At 29.9% G+C, this 27710-nt stretch overlaps 4 protein-coding genes and 1 long non-coding RNA gene across 9 annotated transcripts; 3 read left to right on the forward strand and 2 right to left on the reverse strand.

Moving 5' to 3' along the window:
• The first annotated feature begins 189 nt into the window (after window positions 1-189).
• On the forward strand, window positions 190-11796 carry LOC111426190 (tweety). 3 transcript variants are annotated; one of them, XM_023060589.2, is made up of 7 exons: window positions 190-367; window positions 568-739; window positions 5077-5309; window positions 6884-8025; window positions 8438-8632; window positions 8999-9184; window positions 9238-11796. In XM_023060589.2, the coding sequence occupies exons 3-6, from the start codon at window positions 5175-5177 to the stop codon at window positions 9177-9179; spliced, it is 1653 nt and encodes a 550-aa protein (XP_022916357.1). In that variant the 5' UTR covers window positions 190-367; window positions 568-739; window positions 5077-5174; the 3' UTR covers window positions 9180-9184; window positions 9238-11796. The 3 variants fall into 3 exon arrangements, with proteins under 3 accessions (XP_022916357.1, XP_022916356.1, XP_022916358.1); XM_023060588.2 differs by lacking the exons at window positions 190-367; window positions 568-739 and adding an exon at window positions 1931-2187; XM_023060590.2 differs by lacking the exons at window positions 190-367; window positions 568-739 and adding an exon at window positions 1931-2187 and having other exon boundaries at window positions 8438-8533.
• LOC139429715 (uncharacterized) lies at window positions 682-1821 on the reverse strand. Its single transcript, XR_011640262.1, has 2 exons — window positions 1377-1821; window positions 682-1308 (listed from the first exon to the last, which is right to left on the reverse strand). It is a non-coding gene; the product is annotated as an uncharacterized lncRNA (long non-coding RNA).
• LOC111426482 (cytochrome b5 reductase 4) lies at window positions 11776-27506 on the reverse strand. Of its 3 annotated transcripts, none has more exons than XM_023061012.2 (6): window positions 27188-27506; window positions 14783-14898; window positions 14573-14734; window positions 13598-14520; window positions 13153-13242; window positions 11776-12329 (listed from the first exon to the last, which is right to left on the reverse strand). In XM_023061012.2, exons 1-6 carry the CDS (start codon window positions 27342-27344, stop codon window positions 12095-12097), a joined length of 1683 nt encoding a protein of 560 aa, XP_022916780.1. In that variant the 5' UTR covers window positions 27345-27506; the 3' UTR covers window positions 11776-12094. The 3 variants fall into 3 exon arrangements, with proteins under 3 accessions (XP_022916780.1, XP_022916781.1, XP_022916782.1); XM_023061013.2 differs by lacking the exon at window positions 27188-27506 and adding an exon at window positions 22593-22852; XM_023061014.2 differs by lacking the exon at window positions 27188-27506 and adding an exon at window positions 17299-17383.
• On the forward strand, window positions 14961-18080 carry LOC139429713 (uncharacterized). The gene is made up of 3 exons (XM_071195696.1): window positions 14961-17394; window positions 17455-17783; window positions 17840-18080. The coding sequence occupies exons 1-3, from the start codon at window positions 17242-17244 to the stop codon at window positions 17976-17978; spliced, it is 621 nt and encodes a 206-aa protein (XP_071051797.1). The 5' UTR covers window positions 14961-17241; the 3' UTR covers window positions 17979-18080.
• On the forward strand, window positions 18616-20801 carry LOC139429714 (uncharacterized). Its single transcript, XM_071195697.1, has 3 exons — window positions 18616-20115; window positions 20176-20504; window positions 20561-20801. Exons 1-3 carry the CDS (start codon window positions 19963-19965, stop codon window positions 20697-20699), a joined length of 621 nt encoding a protein of 206 aa, XP_071051798.1. The 5' UTR covers window positions 18616-19962; the 3' UTR covers window positions 20700-20801.
• Window positions 27507-27710: the final 204 nt, after the last annotated feature.

The following is a 27710-nucleotide window of genomic DNA, read 5'->3' on the forward strand; positions in this document are numbered from 1 at the left end:
CCAACTCCATATGAACACTGTTCTTATGAACGTATCCCCCCGCAAAGGCCTTGCTGTGACATCATTGGAAGAATTGACATTTCTATGTTTTTATTTATATAGTCCATTTCACTTAAGAAGCAATACACAAAAATATTAAAAAAAAGATATAAAATAAAATAAAAAAAATATTAAAATATAAAACGGTTAAAATTTTATTATTTTTAGGTTATCCAAGTTGACTCGGTTACCATGGTGATTAATATCGAAATATTGCAGGTGCTTGTCAAAATTGAAATTGAATTTAAGTTTTTTTAAGGAAAAAGTCTTATTTAATTGATTTAAAAGGCTGTATTTAACTCAAAATTGGTTGGGAATCATAAACAAGGTAAGTGGATTTTTAATTTATTTCTCTTAATTAGAATCAAATAATTTAATTACTATTAACGAATTTGTCATGAATGCGAGATAATCGTAAAGAATTCGAATTGTTTTAAAATTAATAAAAATTAGGTTCAAATCTTTGATTATATATAATCAAAGGTTCGAATTGATAAAAACATCGGAATAAAATTTTATTATTTTAAGGTTATCCAACCTGACTCGGTTACCATGGTGATTAAGATCCAAATATCAAATATTGCAGTTGCTTGTCAAAATTGACGTTGAATTTAAGTTTTTTTTAATGAAAAACACAATTAATTGGATTTAAAGGTTGTATTTAATTCAAAATTGGTAAATGGATGAAATTATAAGCAAGGTAAGTGGATTAAATCAAAATAAAATATTTTTAGATCAATTAAAATGTACAAGAATTTAGGGTTAAATATCAATTAAAACTAATACTAGACCAAGAACTAGAAAGTTTTAGGTTTAGCCGAGTGTCTTAGACATGAACTTAGAAAAGTCTGAAGACGCACGGCTAAACCTGCATGTTGGTGCAAGTGCAAAGGATATGCTTTAAGTACATTCTCTCTAATGTAATGTTCACATAGTCTTTCAAGCGTCTTTAAAAGGAATGATGAGAGACTAATTGGTCGAAAGGCTTTAGGGTCCTTTTTTCCATTCTTTGGTATAAAGGTTCCTGTACTCTTCCTCCAGCTGATGGGAACGTAATTAAAGGCTAAGCAGGCTTTAAAAACTCTTATCTAGTGTATTTTCATATTCTCTAGGCTCCATTGAAGAAGAGCAGGAAATATACTGTCGAGTCGGGTACCGACTCTACCAACTCATTCCGTACAACCTGGTTGGCTATCTGCCAGTCCTGACTGGTAGGAGAGTTGTTAAATTCCACTTGATATAGAAGCGTTGAAAAATCTTGCAAAGAACCTGGAAAATGAACATCCATTAGTAAATGCAACGATTCTTCTGGATCCTTGGAAAAACTGCCATCAGACTTTTGTCTTAATCTTGCTGTCACGACTCCTTTGGAATTCGCGTTTGGCCATCTCCATACCTATTCTGTTTATTTTATCCCAATCTTCTCTAGCTGTACATTTGGAAAGTGCGAAGTGGTAATAATCTCAATTATTTTTTGCAAATCTTTGAAGATCTTGTAAATTATTTCTCGTAATAGTGCTTGTTCTGTCCTAATCAGAAGGTTAGCTTAATTTTCTTCTCTCTACATCTTCATAGGAAGACCAGGCTACAGCTCGCGTTGTCTAATTCGTAAGTTGTAACGAATAGAGATTTTCAAGTACGGTTTTGTTTTGGGCAAAAATTTCTTAAGAAATCAATTTTTTACGATTTCAGAAAATGTACTTCTCAATATACGTTAGATAAATTTGTTATCTATTTTTGAAATAAAATATATAAACGTGAAATGAAATTTAAAGAATGTCAGGGACTTGTTATTGACAATTTCTATGACGTAATAACATAGGTACATTAACCACTTACTTAAATTGATAAATTCGACGTAATTTCTATACAATAACAAAGTTGTTATTTACTCGCTTAAAATGATTTCATTATGACGCATTTATTAAATTACAACAAAATTGTAAATCATAAAAATTCCAGGAAAAATTGATTTTTAATTCGTTCAATTTGAATTTGGCGGTTATTCTGACGTAATACAAATATAGGTCACGTGACGGGACCGCCATCTCAACGCCATCTCGATCAAGTTTTTAGTACGGTGTGTGACGTCTCGGTGAGTGGGTGTTTTGTGCTATTATCCGCGAAGGATATTTAACTTTTCAAAAGGTGAGATGTGCGTTTTTTTAATTAAAAAATTATCGGGTAATATTATAATCGATGAATCACTATCGGTTTTATTCATAGATTAACAACACGCGTTTCCAATCGGCATCTCATTAACATGTTAAGTGAATCACGATATGAGTCAAGAACAAAAACAAACTATGGCTTGATCTAAATTTTCCTATTTCACTTTTGTTTTTGTTTTTTTTTGTTGTTTTCTTTGGGTTCTTATTTGTTTTAGATTATATATTTAATAAATGAGATTTAAGTTAAATTTTGTTTGATTTTGGGTTGTTTTGTTTTATTTGTGACTGTTTTGTTTTAGGTTTTTTTTGTTTTAAGTTGCGTTTGTTCAATTTTTTTAACCCCCACCAAATTGAAATCTGGCGGTGTTTTAATTCGAATTTTTTTTTTAATAATATTTTTTGTGGTTTCTTTTCGGCTCGTGATGCGGTTTTACATTGTTTTGCTGGGGCCATGTGCGGCACATCTGGATTCTTCCTTTATTTTTAAGCCCCCAATTCTCGCCTACTTATTTTATTTTATTATTTCATGGCATACTCGACATTCTTGATTTTGTGAAAGCGATATCTAGTCTCGGTACTTACAACACAATAATCACCTTATTTTTTTTATCGCTTATTTTTAATATTATCTATATCACAAAAACCTGTTGCAATCATTTTTTTTGGTTATATTAATAAAAAAATTAAACAATTTTTTCGAGGTTATGAAGAAAGAATATAACAAACAGTACTTCATTTTATATTTTTAAAGTATTTGTTTATTTAAATGTGTTATTGATGGTGTGTTTTTGGATGAAAAGGTTTTTTTTCTTATGTCATATCTTTGACAAGAAAGCGAACCACGCAAGTTTTGATATGTACCATTGAGTGTTCCCTGAACGGATCGATAGTGGAGCCACGCCCTTATCCCGGGTCATTTTTCGTTTCAAAACGGGTGTAGTACGCAGGGGCGCGCCTACCTAAAACCGTGTTTTACTACTATTTTCCACGTGACACTATCAGATCTCATTGCCTTTATTTTTAGCTATAAACTACAAAAAATAAATAATAAAACATGATTACTTTTACGAGGAATATAAAATTGTTTCATTTTATTAGATTCTTCTACAAAAATCTATGATGCATTAGAAAATATTTATCTACAAATAAATATTTATCAAATATATGTATTACACTATATGCTTTGTACTTAAAACTGTGTGTTTGCCGGTTTCGTTTCATTTCCAAATCAAGTCCTCTGCAAACATAAAATGTATATAAATTTTGGGTTGAGTTCATAAATTAATATCTCAAAATCGAAGAAAGATTTTCAAATACGATTTTGTTCGCAAGAAAGTACATAACTTCTTCTATAAATCCCCAATATGTCAAGAAGATATCTTAAGAATTCGATTTTTCACGATTTTCTTAAGATAATACTAGAATATTGTGATTTTTGTAATGTCGTAAAAATTCGGGTTGAGTTCAAAGGTTATTATCTTAAAATCGAAGAAAGATTTCCAAATACCGTTTTGTTTGTGAGAAAGTACATACTTTCCTCTATAAACCCCGAATATTTCAGGAAGCTATCTTAAGAATTCGATTTTTTGAAGATAATAGAAAATTGTGATTTTTATACCTAATGTCTTAAAAATTCGGGTTGACTTCAAAAATTAATATCTCAAAAACGAATAAAGATTTTCAAATACGGTTTTGTTCGCAAGAAAGTACGTAACTTCTTCTATAAATCCCCAATATTTCAAGAAGATATCTTAAGAATTCGATTTTTTACGATTTTTTTAAGATAATAGTAAAAAATTGTCATTATGTCATAAAATTCGGGTTGAGTTGAAAAATTAATATCTCAAAAACGAATAAAGATTTTCAAATATGGTTTTGTTTCCGAAAAAGTACATAATTTCCTTTATAAATCCAGAATATTTTAGGAAGATATCTTAAGAATTCGATTCTTTTAAAACTGTTGTATAAAATTGCTAATCTACATGTTAAGACTTTTGATGTACTTTTGCAGGTACACTGTGGAGACTGAAGTTAATTCATTTGCCTCTTTTGGATAAATTTTCACTCCAATCATCCTGCTATACTGACAAAGCTCGAATTTGTTATCCACGTTTCATTACGGTGTATATAAAATATTCTCACATTTATAAAATTTTTATTTTATAATTACCTCGAAATACGTATTTTGCTTAACCATAAAATGAAAGTTATTGATTTTCCATCACCCGAGACCGTTTTGGACTAATAATAAAATATAATAGATAGTTAGGAAATTCGATATTCCGCGACGTTATTGAATTAGTATCGAATTGGGTCGTGTAATCTCGTTAGGAAAGAACGATTTTATAACTAAAAAGCTTTAGTAATAAAAAGCTTACATCGAAAATGATAATCCCTATAAAACAGTTTGTAACGACTCGTAAATCTTTCTAAATAGAGAAGTCTTTCGATCAATTTTATCGGTTTATTTGTAAATTTAATTCCAAAACCACAACCGATGTTATCATCGATCCTTAGTACCATTTTTTAACCCACTTAAATGTTATAAGTATTTCTTGTGTATCCATTTCAACGTCATAAATAGTGTAAACGTGATGTTTCGAATGATTTATACGTCCGTGAGGATAAAAATAGTTGGTAGATGGTTGGAAAAATGAGATAAGAAGCCGATAACTACTTCGGTTTTATATCTGTAAATATTTATATCGCGCGCTGCCGGTAAATATCAGAGTCCGAAAAGGGATCAAACAAACTTTGTACACTTTATACTTTTTTTTTCAACTCCAATACTTTTAAGTACATTAAGTATACTTGAACCACTTTCTTTAATTAATATATTTGATACTTAACATTTCTTTTGTTACAGGACCCTTTTATTAAAAAAAGGGGTTTGCTCGAACTAAATCTTTTCAACAAAGAAATGGCGTGACAATCGCCGGATTTTAAATCCCCCGAATAACGGCGATGGGCTCGTTTACTGCAGATGATGTCTACATCGTCCCGACCCTTGCCAAGCTGCTGCACGCGTTACCACACGTCAACGTGACCTTCCAAAGGGTCAATAGTAGTTTCGACCCACAAAATCCCGTGTATTTAGAGGTAAGAACAAGAAAAAGAAAACTTTATTTCATTTATTAAGGTCTCTCTTAAATAAGTAAAATGAGTTCGGGGTCGAGATCAACTCAAATTGTGAGTTTGTTCCATTGCCGACTACTTCCTCTTTATTTCCAACCAAGACACGCTTCGAAGGGGAAACCGGACCGTTTCAAAACGACCGTTTCCTGTTCTTGCGCACTCTTTATTATTGATAAATTGTCCCCGCGATGGAGGACAAATGTCATCTATGCTTGTTATGTAATAATTTCGAAATTAAAACGAATATTATGATGTGGTGAATTCTTAATAAATTATTAAGAGATGACACGTTTTGGTATAGCTAAAATAAAGGGAAAAAAATGAAAGAAAATGTTGCAGAAGTAGGTCAGCAATTGTATGCTATTGTTAGGTACAAAATAGACGTCGTCTTTCCAACATCCACCCGCGGGGTATTCATCAACGCAAACGGGGCGGATTAGCTGTTGCATTGTTGACGTGTAATCGTTATTTCTGATCAATATTAACTAACAAACGTCTTTTCTATATTATTAATTCGATTCACGTCTGTTATTGTTTTATTATGCTAATTAAATTAGGGTGGAAGAGAAAATTTGCATAATAATTACGTAATATATTTAAAAATACTTGGTGGTCATTTTTAACAAAATAAAATGCTATGAAACAAAGGGCAAAGTTCAAATTAGTTTATGAGCAAAATCATCAATTCGTTATAGTTGAAATTGAATTATTTAAGTAATTCAATTACTTTAGATCTCTGTTCATTAATTTAGTATCGGCTTTAATTGGTCTGCTTTGTATGTATGTACAGGGTGGTTCAAAGTCGATGTCCGAATAGGCTAACTCGGAAACTATAAGAGAAATTTTTTCGGTTTTAGATTTTGAGATATGACAATTTTCGTTTTTTTAAATGGAAATAACCGCTGATTATTCGCTTATTAAATTCGTTATTTTTTTCTGATTACAAAAATACGGGGTTAGATAGGTCTATTTCTTATTGTTTTAGAATAAAGCTAAAAACAAACTTTTTTTAGTGTCGTCAAAGAAATTAAATTCACAGTTTACTGTAAAAAAAAATAAATAAAATTTACTTTATTTTCTAATATGTAACATTCTAACCTGTTAAATTTTTCGTAATCCATCTTAAGAAACAGGATTATTAATTTGACACTTCAGAAAATGTTTGAATACAAACAAATCTGTTTATTTGAATTAAAAAAATATATATGAGCGCCATCTATCAATAATTTATTAAGTCATTTAATAATAATATTAAATATTAATAAAAATTGTGAAATAAAGCAATCTATTCCAACTTTTATGTACAACAAGTATAAATTGAATAGAATAGAATATCAGAAATATGTTTTTTTTACTTTTTAGTTATAATTTACAGGAAACTGTAAATTTAATTTCTTTGACCCAAAAATATTTGTCAAATTTTCCCTGATTATTTATCATTAAAAGAAAGACTCATAATATTAAAATAAAAAAAAAAATATTACCTTATAGAGCTATAGATTCGTTTTTATTAATATATTATATAATTTTTGTTACAGAGTTTGGGAATATTGGGTTCAGCACCAGCAGCTTGGTTAATTTTAACACTATTAGTTCTATTAATCTATTTATTAACGAGATGTTGCGATCGGAAACCAAGAGCTCAAAAATCAATATCCGCACTAAAAGTAACATTAGCAGTCGTATCGGTAATGTGTTGCGCCGCAATCGGCCTCGGATTATACGGAAACGATGATCTGCACAACGGAGTTTCACAATTTTTAGCCGAAGGCGAACAAGTCGACCAAGTATTCGCCAAAATTCGTAATCAAACGGAAGCGATCGAACGGCAATTACGCTTCCAGGCGAACGGGCAATTATCGCAATTGGAAGCGATTTTTATGGAACCAGGTGGGAATATGACGGCCAAATCAAATTTGTTGTCTTGGATGAATATGGCCAAAGAAAACAATACCTTAGCCGCAAACGCAGCGTCGGATATAAAAAGTCCTTTGCTCCATATAGACATTGCGAGTAAAATCGCGATCGGCGATAAAGTTGAAACGATTAGGTGGCCGTTAACGATGGGAATTTTGAGTGTGCTTCTCGTTTTATGCGTGGTGCTATTAGTTGGAGTTGCGAGGCATAATAGATGCGCGTTGATCGCGTTTTCTGTTTGCGGGTTATTAGCGGTTATAGCATCTTATGTTATGGCAAGTATTTATGTTGCATCAACGGTCGCTTTGGCCGATTTGTGTATGGCGCCGGATAAATTTCTTCAAGATCAAGTTTCGATGGAGGTTGCAAAAGAAATTTTACATTACTACACAAGTTGTGAAAAAGCAAGGGCGAATCCTTTCACTCAACGATTACGCGAAGGAAAATTAGCCGTTGAAGCAATGAGACATATGTTAACAGTGATTAATAAACCAGCACAAGAACTATTTCCTAAAAAAAATATCGATCACCGTATTAGTTCGTTGATGAACCAAATTAACGAAGGAGATATGTTGATGACTTCTTTAACGGCGTTGGTTGATTGTAAAGCTTTACACACGCATTATTTGAGAGGGGCGAGGGTTTTGTGTAATGTTGGGCTGTTGGGGTTGACTTTGATGTTGGCTTCTGCAGCTTTGGCTGGGTTTTTATTGACTGCGTTAGTTTGGATCGATTCTCATACTTGGATCTATATAAGAAAGAAGTAAATATAAAATAATTTTGTCCATGACTACCTTATAATTTATAATATAAGTTTTCTACAGACTAATAATAATTATTTGAAACGTCAAAATTTCAAAACAAGTCAATTTAATTTATTTTTTTTAGGATTTTCTAAAGGTTTAACATTAAAAAAATTCCTTTTTTGGTATAATTTAAGCATTAATTAATTAATTTTCGCAAAAAAATGACGTTTAAAATTGTCACTTAATTTTGACAAGTTGTTGTGAAGTTGGTTACAGTTGGTAACATTGAATTTGTGTTACATTGACGTTTAAACTTTATTTAAAAAAATAAATTTATGGAATCAATTTCAATAGGAGTTGTGGACAAATTCTACTTACATATAATGAGTTATTATTGATTTATATTAATTTTTATAATTTTAATTTTAGGAAAGATTATCACCAGGTGAACGAAACGGAATCTTTCCTCCCGGCTCCAGCGGCGTCCCAAGCCATCGCCGCACGGACTTTGCAACGCAGCCAAGGGTCGTCCTACCCCCCAGATACTCCCCCACCGAGCTATACGTCCGCTATGATGCATAATTCGCTTGCAACCGCCCCAGTGCATGAAGCAGAGTCACTCATGTATTTTTTTTATTTTCGTTTTATTTAATTTTATTTATTTCTCCATTAAATTCATTAAATTTAGCGATCCCCCGCTCTCAAATATATGTTAATTGTATCCTTAATCTTAAATTTTGATGGGTTCAATTTTTTATATTAAATGTTTTTTAAGTAGCATGCTCAATTAGGATTGAAATCGAATGATTAGATTAAACTCATTTAGATTAATTAAGTTATTACAGTAAAAGCTCGATGTAACAGAGTAACAGACCTCGTTAGAACGGACTTTTGATGTTCCTTTCCTCGTGTTAAAGCGTTATATCGAGGTTTTACTTGTTTTCTGTAATTTCGTCGGATGTGTGCAATGTTCTTTTCTCAATTTTACAGTGATGGCTGTGACATGCGCTCAGCAGAGCATCACAGAGGAGCCCATATGTCTCATCTCCGGGGCCATACTCTCGGACGATTGCCATCACACCACCACGAACAACTCGCGGGGCCTAATAATGGCAAGTACGCGACTTTAAGCAAACAATGTAAAACTTTAGAGAGTTCAGACTTTTACTGAGACAGGTATTAATAAGTTAATTAATATAAAAAAGATAAATTAAAATAAATCATTTTAGGTCTGCCTGCAAAGAATTCCCAAACTTTAAAGGTTTTAAGTTCGATCAGCAACAACAACAACACCAAAAGCTAGCACCATCAAACGACAGCCATCGAACCGCGAACATAAATAAATTTAGTTCGTTAGGTCGTAGACCGCTTCCTCAAATACCAACGGATGAGAAAGCGCGAAAACAGCCTCCAGTTCCGAAAGTACCAACGACCATCTCACAAACGGTCGGTGAAACACCGTTGAATCCAGCTAATTTCCGGTCGTTGCAACGAGGCGCGTGGCAAGACACAACCGCGTTCCATCAAAACCTACAGTTTCGATCATTGCAAAGAACCGGAGCCCCGCCGCAACATTCGCAATTTCGTTCGGCTAAGATTCAAGATCAAAATGAGGCTATTTATAAAAATGGAGATAGCGAAAGACAACTTTACGCTGTCACGGAGTTGTAAGTTGTTTAAAGAGGTTTTTTTTGTGATTTTTTGGGATATGCAGGCAGCGAGAGGTAGAAATTATTTAAAAAGTAATGAGATAGAAAAAATAACCATTCCGATTTAGATTCAGTATTTTCTTTTTTTATTTAGAATTATTTTTTTGTTCTACGTACCGTTTTGCATTTAGTATGGATGGAGGTTTTAATTCAAAAATAATGTTTATTTTCAAAAAAAGGGGAGAAAAATATGTAAATGTTGATATTTAGGATTTGAAAAAGAAATTAATACATAGAAAAAGTTTACAATTAGATCTTTATCGAAATATATATGCTACATATTTAGAAAACAACCTATTATAAAGATTTAATTTGATACAGAAATTTTTAAAAAGATTTTCTAGGTTATGTTGTTGAATTAAAAAAACATTAATTTTCTTTTAACAATTATCTTAAATGGTGTTCGAATTAAAAGCTAATTAAGTTTTCCCATAAATTTGTACTTAATAATTTTTATCTTTGACAACCATAGGGAATTTTAATTTTTAAATATTGGCAACAAATTTTTCATATTTTATGTCAACTAAAACAACATAACCTGTCATTTAAAATTACTCCAATTTAATCGTTATTTTCTTAAAGAAATATTAAAAAATTTATTAATAATATAAATATTAATATTAACAATCATTTTTATGTGGTATTAAACGCTATTTACGTAAGTGTTATAGATTTTTAATGGTTTTTATTTAAATGAGTGACATAACCTAAAAAAAATTTTTTTGTATTAAAAATTACTTTTAATTCTTTCTAACAGGTTGTTTCCTGAGAATATCGTGAGTTGTGGTGTTTATTTATAAAAAACCCGACCAAAACACTAATTACGAATGAAATCCTTCTTCGAAATGATTCAAATGTTGTCCGATGTGTATTTTCAGGAAGTTAACAGGTAAATAATTCCTTTTCTTCTTTTAATTACATCATTCCTTAAAAAATTATGATTCGATTTAGTTTTTTTTTCAAATCCTACGTTCTGGAAGCAAAAAAATACATCACTATATAATTGTGTTAAAATTAAATTCGAATTTATGATCAGATTAGATGATGAGTGCGTTGTTTTTATTATTATTATTATTTGGGGGTTTTTCCTCAATTTTTGAGTGTTTATTTTATATTTTTAGTTACAAAATGATAGGATTTAATTTACTCTCGTTAAGAAAGTAATAAGAAATTGTGCCATCACACTATTGTATATAGAAAAACAAACAATATAAAAAAAAATTAATTAAATTTAACAATGATGACCTTAGATACTAAAACTGACCCTCAACCCAAAATTAAAAAAAAAATTTGTAGTAAATTTAATTAAAATTAATTAACTTAAAATTATAATATCAAAGAAACAAATTTTTTTAACACGATAAATTGCTCACCTTAAATAAATAAATAAATACAAAAAGATCTGTGTCAAATCTACAGGAATCTCACAATTTTTGTGTACATCAAATTTGATTTAATTTCTTTATAAAAAAAGAAAATTGTATTGATAAAAAAAATTAATGATATAAATGTTTAATGTAGATTTAGGTGAAAAAGTCTACCTAATTTTTTGATTAAATGTGATTAAATCAAACGGTAGCGAAGAAAAATGAGGGTTAAAATGGTTTTAATTAAAAAGAATCATTTTGAATCCTTGATAATCCCAAAAATACATGGCCACAACTGCCAAAGAGTTCTCGATATGCACAATATCGAGTGCGTGAATTAATCTAAAAGAATAAAGAAAAAAATAAATATTATAATTAAAAAAAAAATGACACCAGATGGTGATCTAAGTGTCTATAGTAAGATTTGTATATTTCAGTACATCGATAGGTAGGCCTTAGGTGTCCGTTAATCCACCCCTCTTCTTTAATTATTCCTCCTTTCAATCTTAATTTATACCCAATTTAATTAAGATTTCTGTGTATATTATATATAGAGTGATTAACTTTTTTCCATTTACTTTTAATTGTATAACTATGTAATTTATTGATGCATTTACATAGATTGTAAGATTAATTAATTTTTTAAGTTGTACCATATGGATTTATACACAAAAAAAACACGCTGTACAAGTAAACTTTACTATTTGGTAAATTTATTGCATTTTTATTAAGTAACCATCGTGATTTTTATTTATTATTATTTTTTTAATATAAAAAATTATCTATTTACAATTTTTTTTAAAGTGTACATTTTATTTCTATCACAACTTGATTAAAAATTTACTTATACTTAAATATAATTAATAAATACAAAAATCTTTTTTTTTTAACTAATTTGGTATGATTTATGAATTTTTAGGTTCGCCCTTTGACCCAATTAAGTTAAAAATGCCGAATACAAACTGATTAACGTTTCGGAAACTGCGGAAATACTCGTAACCCAAGTCCTGCTATCCCAAAAATAAATAGATTTGATCGTCTCCGACTCCCATCCCTTTCAAAAGAGTGTGCGATAAATTCGTGAAAACCGTCGGTCCGCAAGCTGCCACGTAAACGTCTTTTTGTAAGTATCCCGTGTCTTTTATTAGATTTTTTATGGCGTCTTCTAAAATTGGACTTGATACGTGTCCTGATAAACCAGTCCATTTTGATGAGGGTTGTGATAAAATGTATTCAACGTTAAATCTAAAATAAAAAGAAAATTAATTTGATTTCTTTTAATGAGTCAGAAATACTAGATCAAATTAACTGCAAGTTTTAATTTTTATACTGTAGATAAGACAAGTTATCTGTCGTACTGAAACATAGCCCTTTCGCTTCCGTATAATAGCGAATAATATTGCTTTTCTGTAAGTCATTAAAGAAAACGTCCCAACTGATTGGGAAATAAGAATTATCTGTCCAGTCTACAAAATACGTTCGAAAAGGGTTTAGGATGCTTCCTTAAAATGTGGGGAAAGTGAGAATGATTTTTGGCTTATCACTCAGGAATGTACAGATAGAGGAAAAGCAGGCAGAAAGGAGAGCTGGGTAGGATTGAGGATGAAAGGGGAGGAATATCGATGATGAAAATGTCTGCAGACGCACGGCTAAACCCGATATTTTCTAGTTCTAGGTCTAGTGTTAGTTCTAGTTTTACACTATCACTAGAATTAACACAAGACCTAGAACTAGAATCATTCGGGTTGTCTTCTTGAAACGCGCCGGCAACATCTCAAATTTTCCTAGTGTAATTTTTGCTTAAAACTGACCAATAGCAACCCTTCTTTTTGATGCTTAAATTTGAAAACACTCCTCCGAATTAAAGAAATGGAGTATAGTAACTTTTCGTTTGTTCCTAAATTCACCATGATAAAAATATTAACCGTCACAAACATTTTAACATTGCCAAATTACAAAAAACGTTTAAGGGTACGTTCTTAAACTGGAAAATTATTATTATTGCAAAATCCGTTACAAATATTTACAAACACTTACTTTTAAATCTAGTTTAGTAACAAAATATTACCTGTTGTCATCTTTGTGGAGTGTATCGAAATGCGTTTTAAATAGAATATCTTCATCGGTACGATTAAAAAAGAGAAGCGTTACATGGTAACTAAAAAATAAAATAATTTAACAATTTAATTATAGTATCTTATTATACGAGCGTATAATGAGGGCTATTATTCACTAAGGTTAAGTTTATGGCATAATTAACTTGAGTACTTTGTCCATGACTACTATTGAAATTGATTCCATACATTTTAGAATAAAGTTTAAACGTCAAAGTGACACAAATTCAATGTTACCAACTGTAACCAACTTCACACCAATTTGTCAAAATTAAATGTCAATTTTATGAAACGTCATGTTTTTTTTACGAAAATTAATTAATTTACGATTTCAAACCTTTAGAAAGTCATTTATAAAGTATATATTATAAGATAGTCGTGGACAAAATTATTAATTACCTCTTTTTGACTCTTCGTTCTAACAAAAACGAAATTAATCCTAACATCGGGGTTAACCCAGTTCCGCCGGCTAATAATAAAAATAATTCCTTATTCTCAATATCTTGTAAATTAAAAGCACCAAGTGGTCGTGATATCTCAATAATATCGTATTTACTTTTCCCACAAACATATTTACTTATATTCCCATTCGGATAATTTTTAACCATCAAACAAACGTTATCCGTTGTGTATAAGGACGGTTTAAATTGTTTAAACAAACTCGCCGGAACCGGCGTGTAACTCCGCGACATTTCTTCACCTTTTATTTTCCCAAAAACCCTCACATGCTTCCCGATTGGAATCGTTAACTTGCTATTATCGACACGTTCGAGTTCAATTAAACAAGTATTTTGGTTAACTTGGATTTTATTAATAACCGTGTATTTTAATTTAATATCTAAGGATGTTGTTTCGTCACGTTTTTGAGTTAAAATCCCAAAATTTTCCCAAATACCACTTTCTAATTTCTTAAAAATAATTTCTATTTTCCCCGTTTCTTGATTAACTTTGATTTGGCACGGCCATTTAATGCCTTTATTAAACTTAATTTCATTTATAAACAATTTCGAATTAAAAGTTAAATAAATGTTGAGTGAGTTATCTTGATTTGGGGGGTTCACTTCTACTTGACAATTTGAATATGATTTTGTGTAAAAAATGATTGTTATCGAATCCATTTTTTGTATCCAATCGAATCTCGGTAAAATTATGTTATCTTCTATTATTTTATTTTCTATTTTATTTTCATCTTTGTTATTATAATTTTCGTTTTTTGGGATATTATTTGGGAATAATTCTTCAACGGTGATATCGGCCTCTGGGATTAATCGCCCCAAAAAGCATTTATTTAAAATTTGTTCGTAATTAACCCAAGGATGGACCTAAGATTAATTAATTAAATAAAATTAGTGCTTTTGGTGGGTTAAAATTTACTTGGTCAAAAAGATGAGTCGCGTCTTTTCCGGCTCCTTTCATGATTTCGTCGATTCCTCCAGGATGAAACGGTAAATAATGAGTTACGTTGTATACTCGTCCTCTTAAAGCCAACCAAACGTCGGTTTCCGTTGAATGTTGGGCTAATTCTTTTAAGGTGATCTAAAAAAAGGTTTTAATCTCTTGTTTGTTTTGAGATGTTTTATTTACTGTTAATTGCCCCGCTTTTGATCCAACACCCGTTAAATCTTTTCCAGATGATCCCAATCGAATCCAGTCCATTAAGGAATGTCCTGGTTGGAGGGCGCATTTATTTCTTGGATTTCCTGGAAAAGAAGAATCAATTCGAATTAACCACCGATTAAGGTAAGTTTAATTTATTATTTAAAGGATTTAAATCAAAAAACTTAATGCAGTGATTAATATTGAATATATTTTTTAAAACATTTTTAATCAAAATTCCATTTAATTTCTCGAAATCATTATGGGTTGGGACGATGGCACCAAACAAAGTGTTACCAAGAGCAGTCGCATCGAGGAGCTCATTTACAGTGGAACCAACCGAACAATTCCTACAAACACCAAAAAAATAAATTCATCTCAAAACGAATATTTTAAAAGCATACTTATTCGTGCAATTATGAGTGATATAATTTTGCAATTAGCATCGTCGCCCACTTCAAATTCAAGAACCAAATCCAAATCGACTCTGATTGTAAGATCGCAAATTCTAATTGCGATTTTAACGAAACTTTCAACGTAAACGTTAGCTCTTGAAATTAACTTCAAAATTAATATCTGAGGTTACTGTAGTTCCGTCGATGGTTTCGGAATATGATATTTCAGTACCGAGTGCGACATAATCACCAATATCGACGCATTTCAAATTGGCTTCGAGAAGTCCCAAGTAAAAATTAATTAATTCAATTAAAAAAAACTTATTCAGATTTTTTTTTGTTTTACTTACCAAGTTAATAACGACGTAAACGTTTCTGTAAGCGATACATCAACGGCCAAGTCCAAACAAGCTTTAATTTGGTTATTGCAGCGGATGTCCCTGTATGAGTGGCGAAGCTAGTAGAAGCAAATAAGCCGAGAACAACCAAACATGGAGCAATTTCATTTTTGTGCTTTTTTTGTTGTTGTTTTCTTTCGAAATGCTTTTTCAAATTAATAATGATAGTAACAAACTTGCGCGTTTTTATACATGATTTATTAATCGGCTTTGTCAATTTATGAGTTAATACAATGATTAAGAAGAAAGAGAATTTCGGTTTTATCGGCATTTATTATTTATCAATTATTGCCCTTCGTCTTGTTTAATAATTAATAAAATTAATTGCATCAATCCAAGTTTAGGAACGTTCGAAATTATTCGTCGAGTTTGAACTGGTATTTGGTGAAATCTATTTAATTAAATCGTCAATATCACGTCGCGGTCAATGTAGACGCAATAAATCTTTGAAGACAACGGCTACAAATGGATTACAATGACTTTCCATTTAGAACACTGAAACACTTATTCCAATTCATATTTTTTCTTCTTCAATTAATCTCTATTACGAGGCAGCTCAAAGACAGCAAGAAAACCTTAATGTTCCGCATATAACCTCCTATTATACAGGGTCATTCTTCTTCTTACTTTCCTTACTGTCACGTTTCATAGCCTGGAGCCTGTACAACTAATATCTGTATATTTAGTCTTCTGCTTACAGTATCTAGTCTTGTATATGGAGTAATTAGCAGTATCTAGTATTTTATTGGCAGTATCTGATCTTTTTTTAGCAATATCTATACCTCTGCTAGCAATACGTAGTCTTCCGAAAGCAATATCTAATCTTCTGCAAACATTGTCTAGTCTTCTATTAGCAGTATCTAGTGTCAACAGTATAGGTGTTACTATACAACGTTCGCAGTTCGTCCAAATCGACTTGGTGAGTTCTGAGAATATTCAAACGACAGAAAAATACACCAAGCAATTTATGAAATATGCCTAATTTTTTTATGCCATTGCCAAATTTGATTTCCATGCACTTGTCGTGTTCTATAAGTCGTTCTGAACATTTAAAAAAAAAAAATCTATTCAACAATACGTGGTTCGTCCAAATTGGCCCGGTAAGTTCTAAGAACACTTAAACCGCCGAAAACGTCTTAATATGTATCGTGTTGACTTATAGAGTATAATAAGTCATTAGAGACATTTTAAGAACAAAAAAAATTCAGAAAAACCAAATTTTTACACGACCTATCTCAATAATCTAAGTATATCTGATTATAAAACAATTTAAAGTGAAGGTGACATCGTTTAAATAATATCAATAAAACGAGATGCATTTTATAACACCACAATTGTCATAAAAATATCTGATTAATGATTTTTTATCTTTTATATTTACCAGTAATTTAATTGTTTTTAATTAAAATTTTCCAATTCTACTTGTTAATTGTCTTAATTTAATTTTTAATTATAATATTAATGATAATAATCGTGGAACATTTTGGATTGATGCAATTAATTTTATTACCTCGACAAAACAAGACAATAAATTCATAAGAATTTCTTTACAAGTCGGATTAACAAAGCAAGTATAAAAACTGGCAAATTTTTCGATACCGGCATCAATTCGAAAAAAACATTTCGAAAGAAAACAACAAAAAAATACGCAAAAATGAAATTACTTTTGGTTCTTTTCGGTTTATGTGCTTCTTCTTGTTTCGCAACTCACCCCGCAACGAATACCGCAATAACTAAAATCAAAGCTTGTTTAGACTTGGCTGCAGATGTATCACTCGCAGGAAACGTTTATGCCGTCGTTGATGTGGTATGTAAAATAACAAAAAAAAATCTCTTAATATATTTTTGTAATTGAATTAATTTTCAGTTGGGACTTCTTAATCTCAATCTTCAAGCCAATCTGAAATGCGTCGATATTGGTGCTTATGTCGCACTCGGTACTGAAATATCATATTCTGAAACCATCGTCGGAACTACAGTAACCGCAGACGTTAACCTTGAAGTTTGCGTTGACGTTGACTTAATTTCAAACGCTAATGTTTACGTTACTTTACTCGGAAGTCTCGTTAAAATCGCAATTGGAGTTTGCGATCTTACAATCAGAGTTGATTTGGATTTGGACTTGGTCCTTGAATTTGAAGTGGGCGATGAATCTAATTGCAAAATTAAACAGATCGATCATAATTGCACCAGAAAGTATGGTTTTAAAATACTTATTTCGAGATGATTATTTAATTTTTGTTTGTTTGTAGGAATTGTTCAGTTGGTAACAGTGGTAATGCGATCATTGACAGGTGTAAAGCAGGAAAGAGCACTGATATTTGCGATGATACCTACAATAAATGGAACACTGCTCTTGGTAATACTTTGCTTGGCGCCATCGATCCATAAAAACAACAAATTCGAAAAGGATTTAAATACAATGACTTGGCTAAAAAAAATGTAAAGAATGATATTCAATATTAAACAATATAAATAAATATGTTTTCCCTACTGATTTTTGCTTCTTAACACCATCATCACGACATAGTCAAAACTATAAACAAAATCTTGTATTAAAATTCAATACAAAATAATTATAAATAATGCTTTCAAACCAATGAGGCATATGCGACCATGTAATGTGATTTTGTACTTTTAAACTGGTTTTTATTTTATATAGAATTTTAGTCTAACCAGTTTCGGCCCATATTTGTAATCTTCATTAAAAATTCTTTAAAATGAGTACAAACACGACATATTTATCTTCAATATTAATGAAGTTATGGTCAACTTCCGGTTAAGAATGTCAACGTCAATTTTGACATATTTGTAATCGTCGTAAAAAATCCTTTAAAATGAGTCCAAACATGATACGTTTAATTCCAATATTACTTGAGATATAAGCAACTTCCGGTTTGAAAGGTCAATGTCATTTTGACATATTCTTAATTTTTATGAAATGTCTTAATATTTGTCATAAAAACAAAAATATAATAAAAAAAATAAAAAATTAAGGTTGGTATTAATATTTAAAAACTAAATTACTATCTTCATTGTTGCTAACTTCGGGTTTAATGTTTTTTATTCTAACTTTTTTGTTTTTTGAGATAAGTGCGTCATCTTTGGACTCATTTTAAAGGTTTTTTAATGAAGATGACAAATATATCAAAATTGACGTTGACGTTTCAAACCGGAAGTGATTGTATTTCCATTAATATTAAAGTTAAATATGTTGAGTTTAGACTCATTTTAAAGGATTTTTTATGAAGTTGACAAATATGTCAAAATTAAAAGTTGAAAGTTCGAACTTTTTGGTTTTTTGAGATAAATGCCTCAAGTTTGGACTCACTTTAAAGGTTATTTTATGAAGATTACTGTCACGTTTCATAGCCTGGAGCCTGTACAACTAATATCTGTATATTTAGTCTTCTGCTTACAGTATCTAGTCTTGTATATGGAGTAATTAGCAGTATCTAGTATTTTATTGGCAGTATCTGATCTTTTTTTAGCAATATCTATACCTCTGCTAGCAATACGTAGTCTTCCGAAAGCAATATCTAATCTTCTGCAAACATTGTCTAGTCTTCTATTAGCAGTATCTAGTGTCAACAGTATAGGTGTTACTATACAACGTTCGCAGTTCGTCCAAATCGACTTGGTGAGTTCTGAGAATATTCAAACGACAGAAAAATACACCAAGCAATTTATGAAATATGCCTAATTTTTTTATGCCATTGCCAAATTTGATTTCCATGCACTTGTCGTGTTCTATAAGTCGTTCTGAACATTTAAAAAAAAAAAATCTATTCAACAATACGTGGTTCGTCCAAATTGGCCCGGTAAGTTCTAAGAACACTTAAACCGCCGAAAACGTCTTAATATGTATCGTGTTGACTTATAGAGTATAATAAGTCATTAGAGACATTTTAAGAACAAAAAAAATTCAGAAAAACCAAATTTTTACACGACCTATCTCAATAATCTAAGTATATCTGATTATAAAACAATTTAAAGTGAAGGTGACATCGTTTAAATAATATCAATAAAACGAGATGCATTTTATAACACCACAATTGTCATAAAAATATCTGATTAATGATTTTTTATCTTTTATATTTACCAGTAATTTAATTGTTTTTAATTAAAATTTTCCAATTCTACTTGTTAATTGTCTTAATTTAATTTTTAATTATAATATTAATGATAATAATCGTGGAACATTTTGGATTGATGCAATTAATTTTATTACCTCGACAAAACAAGACAATAAATTCATAAGAATTTCTTTACAAGTCGGATTAACAAAGCAAGTATAAAAACTGGCAAATTTTTCGATACCGGCATCAATTCGAAAAAAACATTTCGAAAGAAAACAACAAAAAAATACGCAAAAATGAAATTACTTTTGGTTCTTTTCGGTTTATGTGCTTCTTCTTGTTTCGCAACTCACCCCGCAACGAATACCGCAATAACTAAAATCAAAGCTTGTTTAGACTTGGCTGCAGATGTATCACTCGCAGGAAACGTTTATGCCGTCGTTGATGTGGTATGTAAAATAACAAAAAAAAATCTCTTAATATATTTTTGTAATTGAATTAATTTTCAGTTGGGACTTCTTAATCTCAATCTTCAAGCCAATCTGAAATGCGTCGATATTGGTGCTTATGTCGCACTCGGTACTGAAATATCATATTCTGAAACCATCGTCGGAACTACAGTAACCGCAGACGTTAACCTTGAAGTTTGCGTTGACGTTGACTTAATTTCAAACGCTAATGTTTACGTTACTTTACTCGGAAGTCTCGTTAAAATCGCAATTGGAGTTTGCGATCTTACAATCAGAGTTGATTTGGATTTGGACTTGGTCCTTGAATTTGAAGTGGGCGATGAATCTAATTGCAAAATTAAACAGATCGATCATAATTGCACCAGAAAGTATGGTTTTAAAATACTTATTTCGAGATGATTATTTAATTTTTGTTTGTTTGTAGGAATTGTTCAGTTGGTAACAGTGGTAATGCGATCATTGACAGGTGTAAAGCAGGAAAGAGCACTGATATTTGCGATGATACCTACAATAAATGGAACACTGCTCTTGGTAATACTTTGCTTGGCGCCATCGATCCATAAAAACAACAAATTCGAAAAGGATTTAAATACAATGACTTGGCTAAAAAAAATGTAAAGAATGATATTCAATATTAAACAATATAAATAAATATGTTTTCCCTACTGATTTTTGCTTCTTAACACCATCATCACGACATAGTCAAAACTATAAACAAAATCTTGTATTAAAATTCAATACAAAATAATTATAAATAATGCTTTCAAACCAATGAGGCATATGCGACCATGTAATGTGATTTTGTACTTTTAAACTGGTTTTTATTTTATATAGAATTTTAGTCTAACCAGTTTCGGCCCATATTTGTAATCTTCATTAAAAATTCTTTAAAATGAGTACAAACACGACATATTTATCTTCAATATTAATGAAGTTATGGTCAACTTCCGGTTAAGAATGTCAACGTCAATTTTGACATATTTGTAATCGTCGTAAAAAATCCTTTAAAATGAGTCCAAACATGATACGTTTAATTCCAATATTACTTGAGATATAAGCAACTTCCGGTTTGAAAGGTCAATGTCATTTTGACATATTCTTAATTTTTATGAAATGTCTTAATATTTGTCATAAAAACAAAAATATAATAAAAAAAATAAAAAATTAAGGTTGGTATTAATATTTAAAAACTAAATTACTATCTTCATTGTTGCTAACTTCGGGTTTAATGTTTTTTATTCTAACTTTTTTGTTTTTTGAGATAAGTGCGTCATCTTTGGACTCATTTTAAAGGTTTTTTAATGAAGATGACAAATATGTCAAAATTAAAAGTTGCAAGTTCGAACTTTTTGGTTTTTTGAGATAAATGCCTCAAGTTTGGACTCACTTTAAAGGTTATTTTATGAAGATTACTGTTTAAATCATTAATTAATTGTTTAATTATTAAAATAGATTAAATAATACGCCGATATATTATTATAATATTATAATAAAATGTGTGTGTCCTACATTAAACGTTAATTTCATGACCACCATTAAAATTGATCTCATTTCCAAGAAATTTAGACGGATTTTTTGCGGTTTGATCATCTCATACGGATGAGTTCGGTATCGATCTTTCTTAACAATCGTTTTTCTCCGCCCTTTTGTCGTCTCCCAACGTCCTTGCGGTTCCTGACCATTTTTTCGATCTCCGAACATAATGAAAGTTCCATTTAAAATTTTCCAGTCAATTTTAGTTGTAAAATGAAAATCGATTTTTCGTTAAATTTATTAGGGACATATTTCATAAAAATGTTTGAGTTGAAAATGCGGTGGAGGCGCCGGGATATGATATTTTCACGCAACAACGCTCATCCATTGATGCGTACCGTGTTTACCTGATAAAACATGGCTTTTGAATAAATACACCTCCAGCTTAAATTTAGAATTTAGCACTTCCCACTTCAATCAACCATTTCATCGTAATGAATAATTTGTTGAAGTCGAATTGTTTTTTAATCCGTTTTCATTGATTAAACGCACACAACATTTTAATTAGTTTCAACCTATTGTTTGAAAAGAAAAAAAATGTGGCAACACTTGACATGTACCCATTGTGTGGCGAGTACACGTTTTTGGAGTGTAAATTATCCGTAAGCGCGCAGTAGATTACATGAATTTACATACAAATGATGTTGATATAAAGAGGATTATATGATACGCATACTAAATAAATTGTTAGTAATGAAGATTTCTTTAAAATAATACAAAGAAACCTTCAAATTTTCCAAAAATAAACCACAACTTTTATTGTTATTTTTTTTATCTCGATTAAAGTCATTGTTCGGTGTTTATTTTAACTGGTTTATATTTTGTTTACAAATAAATCCTTTTTTTGTGTTCATTCAATTAATTGATATCTTAGAAAATCGAAAAAATCGATATAAATTTTTAAAAATTTTAATTTAACACACCTGTTACAACTCCTCTAGATTCAAAATTATCTAAAACTTCCGGTATAACATCTTCGGATTTTTTCCGGCAACAATTAAGGCAAGGCATGACGTCAAATGCGAAAACTTTCTTGAAACTTACGCGTCGGTTTATTTTTGGTTTTAAAACGGAATTAGAATTAGACGGAAACTCGAATTTTGCGAGAGGAAAACACGTCGCGGAGGAGTCCTACGGGACTAACTGTTTTATCCTGCGGGTATTCCGGCTTATATAACCTCGACTCGATGTCTCCGCCGTTTTCGTCGGGAACTGCGCGCGATTCCCTGCCCCGTAACACAGACAACAATGCACATACAACAAACAACAGAGCCAAAAACGTCGGTTTCTAAGCTAATTGGAACCCCGGTCGCGTTTGTTTGCGGAATAAATTTCAAACACCTGTAAGGCGAATTTGATGAATATAAAGATAATACAAAAATATTTAGGGATATCATTTTTAATTATTATTTATTATTATCAGCACAAATCGATTTGGTTTTAAATTTCCTTTAATTTGATACCAAACTCAACCCAATTCTAATTAAAAATGAAAAAGTTATAACTAAAAAATAATTAAAGTTATTACCTTTTTATTTAATTTATGATCACTTACAATATTACAAAAAAAATTGAAAATTGAATCATAAATCGAAATTACTTTATATTTTATACCTAACTCGGCGAATTTTTAATCGAAATTATTATTTTTATTACCTTTTTACGTCTTCATTTATTATCAATACTGAAACAGATCGATACGATTTAAAATTTCTTTTTATTTGATACTAAACTCGGTACAATTCTATTAAAAAATGTAAGTTATTACTAAAAAAAATTAAAAAGGTAATAATGATAATAACGCGATTACAACAATAAGTATCTCGATAAATAAATGAGGTAAAAAAACCGAGTTTGGACACTTTTTAAAGGAAATTGATTTTTCCATCGTATAAAATCTATTTTATTTTTATGAGTGCCTTTATTACTTTTATTACCATTTATAATAAAACCTCAATAAAAAAAAATTACGATTTTAATAGTAATAATGAGAGATCAGATTACTTCTCATTTTGTATCTAACTCGACGAATTTTTAATCAAAATTATTATTTTTATTACCTTTTAAGTCTTCATTTATTATCAATACCGATACGATTTAAAATTTCTATTTATTTGATACTAAACTCGTCACAATTCTACTAAAAAACGTACAAGTTATTAATAAAAAAATCAAAAAGGTAATAATGATAATAACTCGATTATAACAATAAATATCTCGATAAATAAATGAGGTAAAAACACCGAGTTTCGACACTTTTTAAAGGAAATTGATTTTTCTATCGTATAAAATCAATTTTATTTTTATGACTGCCTTTATTACTTTTATTACCATTAATAATAAAACCTCAATAAAAAAAATTAACGATTACATTTGTAATAAATCGATGAGAAATCAGATTACTTCTCATTTTGTATCTAACTCGACGAATTTTTAATCAAAATTATTATTTTTATTACCTTTTAAGTCTTCATTTATTATCAATATCGATATAAATCGATACGATTTAAAATTTCTTTTTATTTGATACTAAACTCGGCCCAATTCTACTAAAAAACGTACAAATTATTATTAAAAAAAAATTAAAAAGGTAATAATGATAATAACTCGATTAGAACAATAAATATCTCGATAAATAAACGAGATAAAAATACCGAATTTGGACTCTTTTTAAAGGAAATTGATTTTTCCATCGTATAAAATCAATTTTATTTTTATGAGTGTCTTTATTACTTTTATTACCATTAATAATAAAACCTCAATAAAAAAAATTGACGATTTTAATAGTAATAAATCGATGAGAAATCAGATTACTTCTCATTTTGTATCTAACTAGACGAATTTTTAATCAAAATTATTATTTTTATTACCTTTTCAGTCTTCATTTATTATCAATACCGATATAAATCAATACGATTTAAAATTTCTTTTTATTTGATACTAAACTCGGTACAATTCTATTAAAAAATGTAAAAGTTATTATTAAAAAAAATCAAAAAGGTAATAATAATAATAACGCGATTACAGCAATAAATATCTCGATAAATAAACGAGATAAAAATACCGAGTTTGGACTCTTTTTAAAGGAAATTGATTTTTCCATCGTATAAAATCTATTTTATTTTTATGAGTGCCTTTATTACTTTTATTACCATTTATAATAAAACCTCAATAAAAAAAAATTACGATTTTAATAGTAATAAATCGATGAGCGATCAGATTACTTCTCATTTTGTATCTAACTCGACGAATTTTTAATCAAAATTATTATTTTTATTACCTTTTAAGTCTTCATTTATTATCAAAACCGATATAAATCGATACGATTTAAAATTTCTCTTTATTTGATACTAAACTCGTCACAATTCTACTAAAAGCGTACAAGTTATTAATAAAAAAATCAAAAAGGTAATAACTCGATTACAACAATAAATATCTCGATAAATAAACGAGATAAAAATACCGAGTTTGGACACTTTTTAAAGGAAATTGATTTTTCCATCCTATAAAGTCAATTTTATTTTTATGGGTGCCTTTATTATTATCATTTACAACGAAACCTCAACAAAAAAATGTTGTCAATTGAAACTATAAATTGTTTTTAGCTAAATTATTAAAGTTTGCAAGTTTGAATTTAATATATTGAGCAATCAATTTAATCAGGTCATCAAGTCTACTACATTTCTACAAGCATTTCCTTTATCTTTTTTAACTTCTTTTTCGAAACGAACTTTTCGTTATCCATGGAAAGTATTCCCAGCTAAAATATGTATTGCCTCGTATGGTTGGTAAAGCACAAGAAAGTCTGCTACTACTCTCGTCTCACGAGAACGCTAAGTAAAAAGAGAATCCAGAATGACATTCAAGTTCTTGATAGTGTGGGATTTGAACAACCGTGCATTATTTTATGTGTTTATATCTAAAAGTCTCTTTTTATTGCTTTTAAAGCCACTACTAAGTTTTGATGGTGTAAAGCAACACGACTGTTATTAATTTGTGTTGGACATCGGTATTGCAGATGTTAAAACTAAAAAAGAAACAACCACTTAGATTAATTAAGCTATTCGGTTAACGTTTTATAATCCCTTTTTAATCACCATCCTTTTTCATCATTAAAATTTCGAAACTAAACGAGGGGAGATTATATGCCCCGAACAAAATTTCTCTTGTAGAAAGGTCCCAATTCAGAGACATCTCCCTCGCCTCCCCGCATAAAAAAAAACACCTTTGAAGTAAGCTATGTTGGATCGTATGAATAATTTATAAAGAGCGTGCTTCTAGAGAAGTCCAATAAAATGAATATCAAATTATTTAAGTGCTGGATTTTTAACAAACAAATAACTAACAGAATTATGAATCGTTGATTCATTATTTATTTAATTAATTATTCGGCAAAACTCGTTTAATTATTAATAAAGTTGTCCTGAAATTCAATTTCCTGCGGCGGGATCGCGCCGTACCGTCAGGATAAGAGTAATTAATATTGATTTCGGCTTCTATTTCGAGAGTTGCACCAGGTCTGAGTATCGATCGAATAACATTAAAAAATTTTTTGTCCAAAAACTTACCGAATTTGGGGCGATTTTGAGAAGGTAATAACAACACGATCATCGTAAATAATAAAAATTTCATTGAAAACATGATGAACTAAATTAAAGTGGGAACAAATTAAAAAAAAATTAGATAAGAAAAGGCAAGAGTCAAAGATTAGATTTAGTTAATTCAAATTTAATTTAAAAATGTCTATATAAAAAGATTTTAATGCATAGTACATAAAATATTGGATGGTTTAATAAAAAAATTTATCTCTAAAATACGACCGATAATAAATTATCATGTCAAAACCCCTTATTTGATGTATTAATCAATAAAAACCACCCTTTTTTACTTCTTTTACTCCCCAAACTCTCAAAGGAGTTTATTAACGATATTTACTTTCACTATTTCAAAGAAGAAATTATTAGCACTAAAAACGACTTATTTATCTTCTTGAGTCAATAAGATTAATTAATGGTCCTATGCGATGTGGAAGATATAAAGTATTAGTTATTATATGGGATGCAATTAAAGACACTTCTTATAAGACACTTTAATGCAAAGGTAGGATGAGAAGATTTTCAAATCCAACATTGATAAACATAACACAGCAATGATAATAGACTGGTGAATTTCGCACATATTTTGGTATAAAACCACTTACAATTAAAAAGTTTGTAAATATCAATGACAGATACAAAAATGTGATTGAATTGTCAAAAACTTGACATCTGTCATTATTAAATTTTTTAATATAATTCTTTTTTAATACATAATTTTAATTTAATCAAAGTTATTATTTATTATTATGTATTAAAAACACATAAATACCATTTATTATTCCTAAAGCATAATTAAAAATCAAAATTTAAAAAGAAAATCGTTGTGTTATGCAACCCAATTAACACAACGTCAACACCGCCGTTTTAAAAGATACTTGATATTGTAATAAGATATTAATTAATTAATATTTATAACCAACCTGTTGCGGAACCAGCAGCGTTAACGGCAGCGACACCCGCGGCTAATCGTCCAACCTCTTGCAATAGAGGAGGAACAAGCGGTTTTTGCTTAGAAGGGGTCAACTTAAAACTCGGCGACGATTTAAACGGATTCTTCGACCCCTTTTGATCACTCATTGTCTAATCTAGAATTAATTTACGCACATATTATGAAAAACACTACATTAACATCATTTATGATAGGGTGCAATTTATACTTTTCGATGCGCATCTCAAAACGCATCAATCGATACGCAACATAACCTATATTGAGGTTATTTACTTTTTTTGACAGGTGTCAAAGATATTATTGGATACGTTCAATGTTTTGGTGAAAATTTAAATTTAATTAATAAAAATTAATGGTGTTTTTTGGGATGATACGCGATAATGTCAATAAAATTGGTGTTGGGGATTAAAATTATGAATAAAAGAAAAATAATTTGATAATTGAGTTAGGCGGGCAATTTGAAATGTTTATCTTTATTTGAACTAATTAATAAA

Source organism: Onthophagus taurus, chromosome 5 (genome assembly GCF_036711975.1).
Source record: "Onthophagus taurus isolate NC chromosome 5, IU_Otau_3.0, whole genome shotgun sequence".
In the NCBI taxonomy this organism is placed as follows: domain Eukaryota; kingdom Metazoa; phylum Arthropoda; class Insecta; order Coleoptera; family Scarabaeidae; genus Onthophagus; species Onthophagus taurus.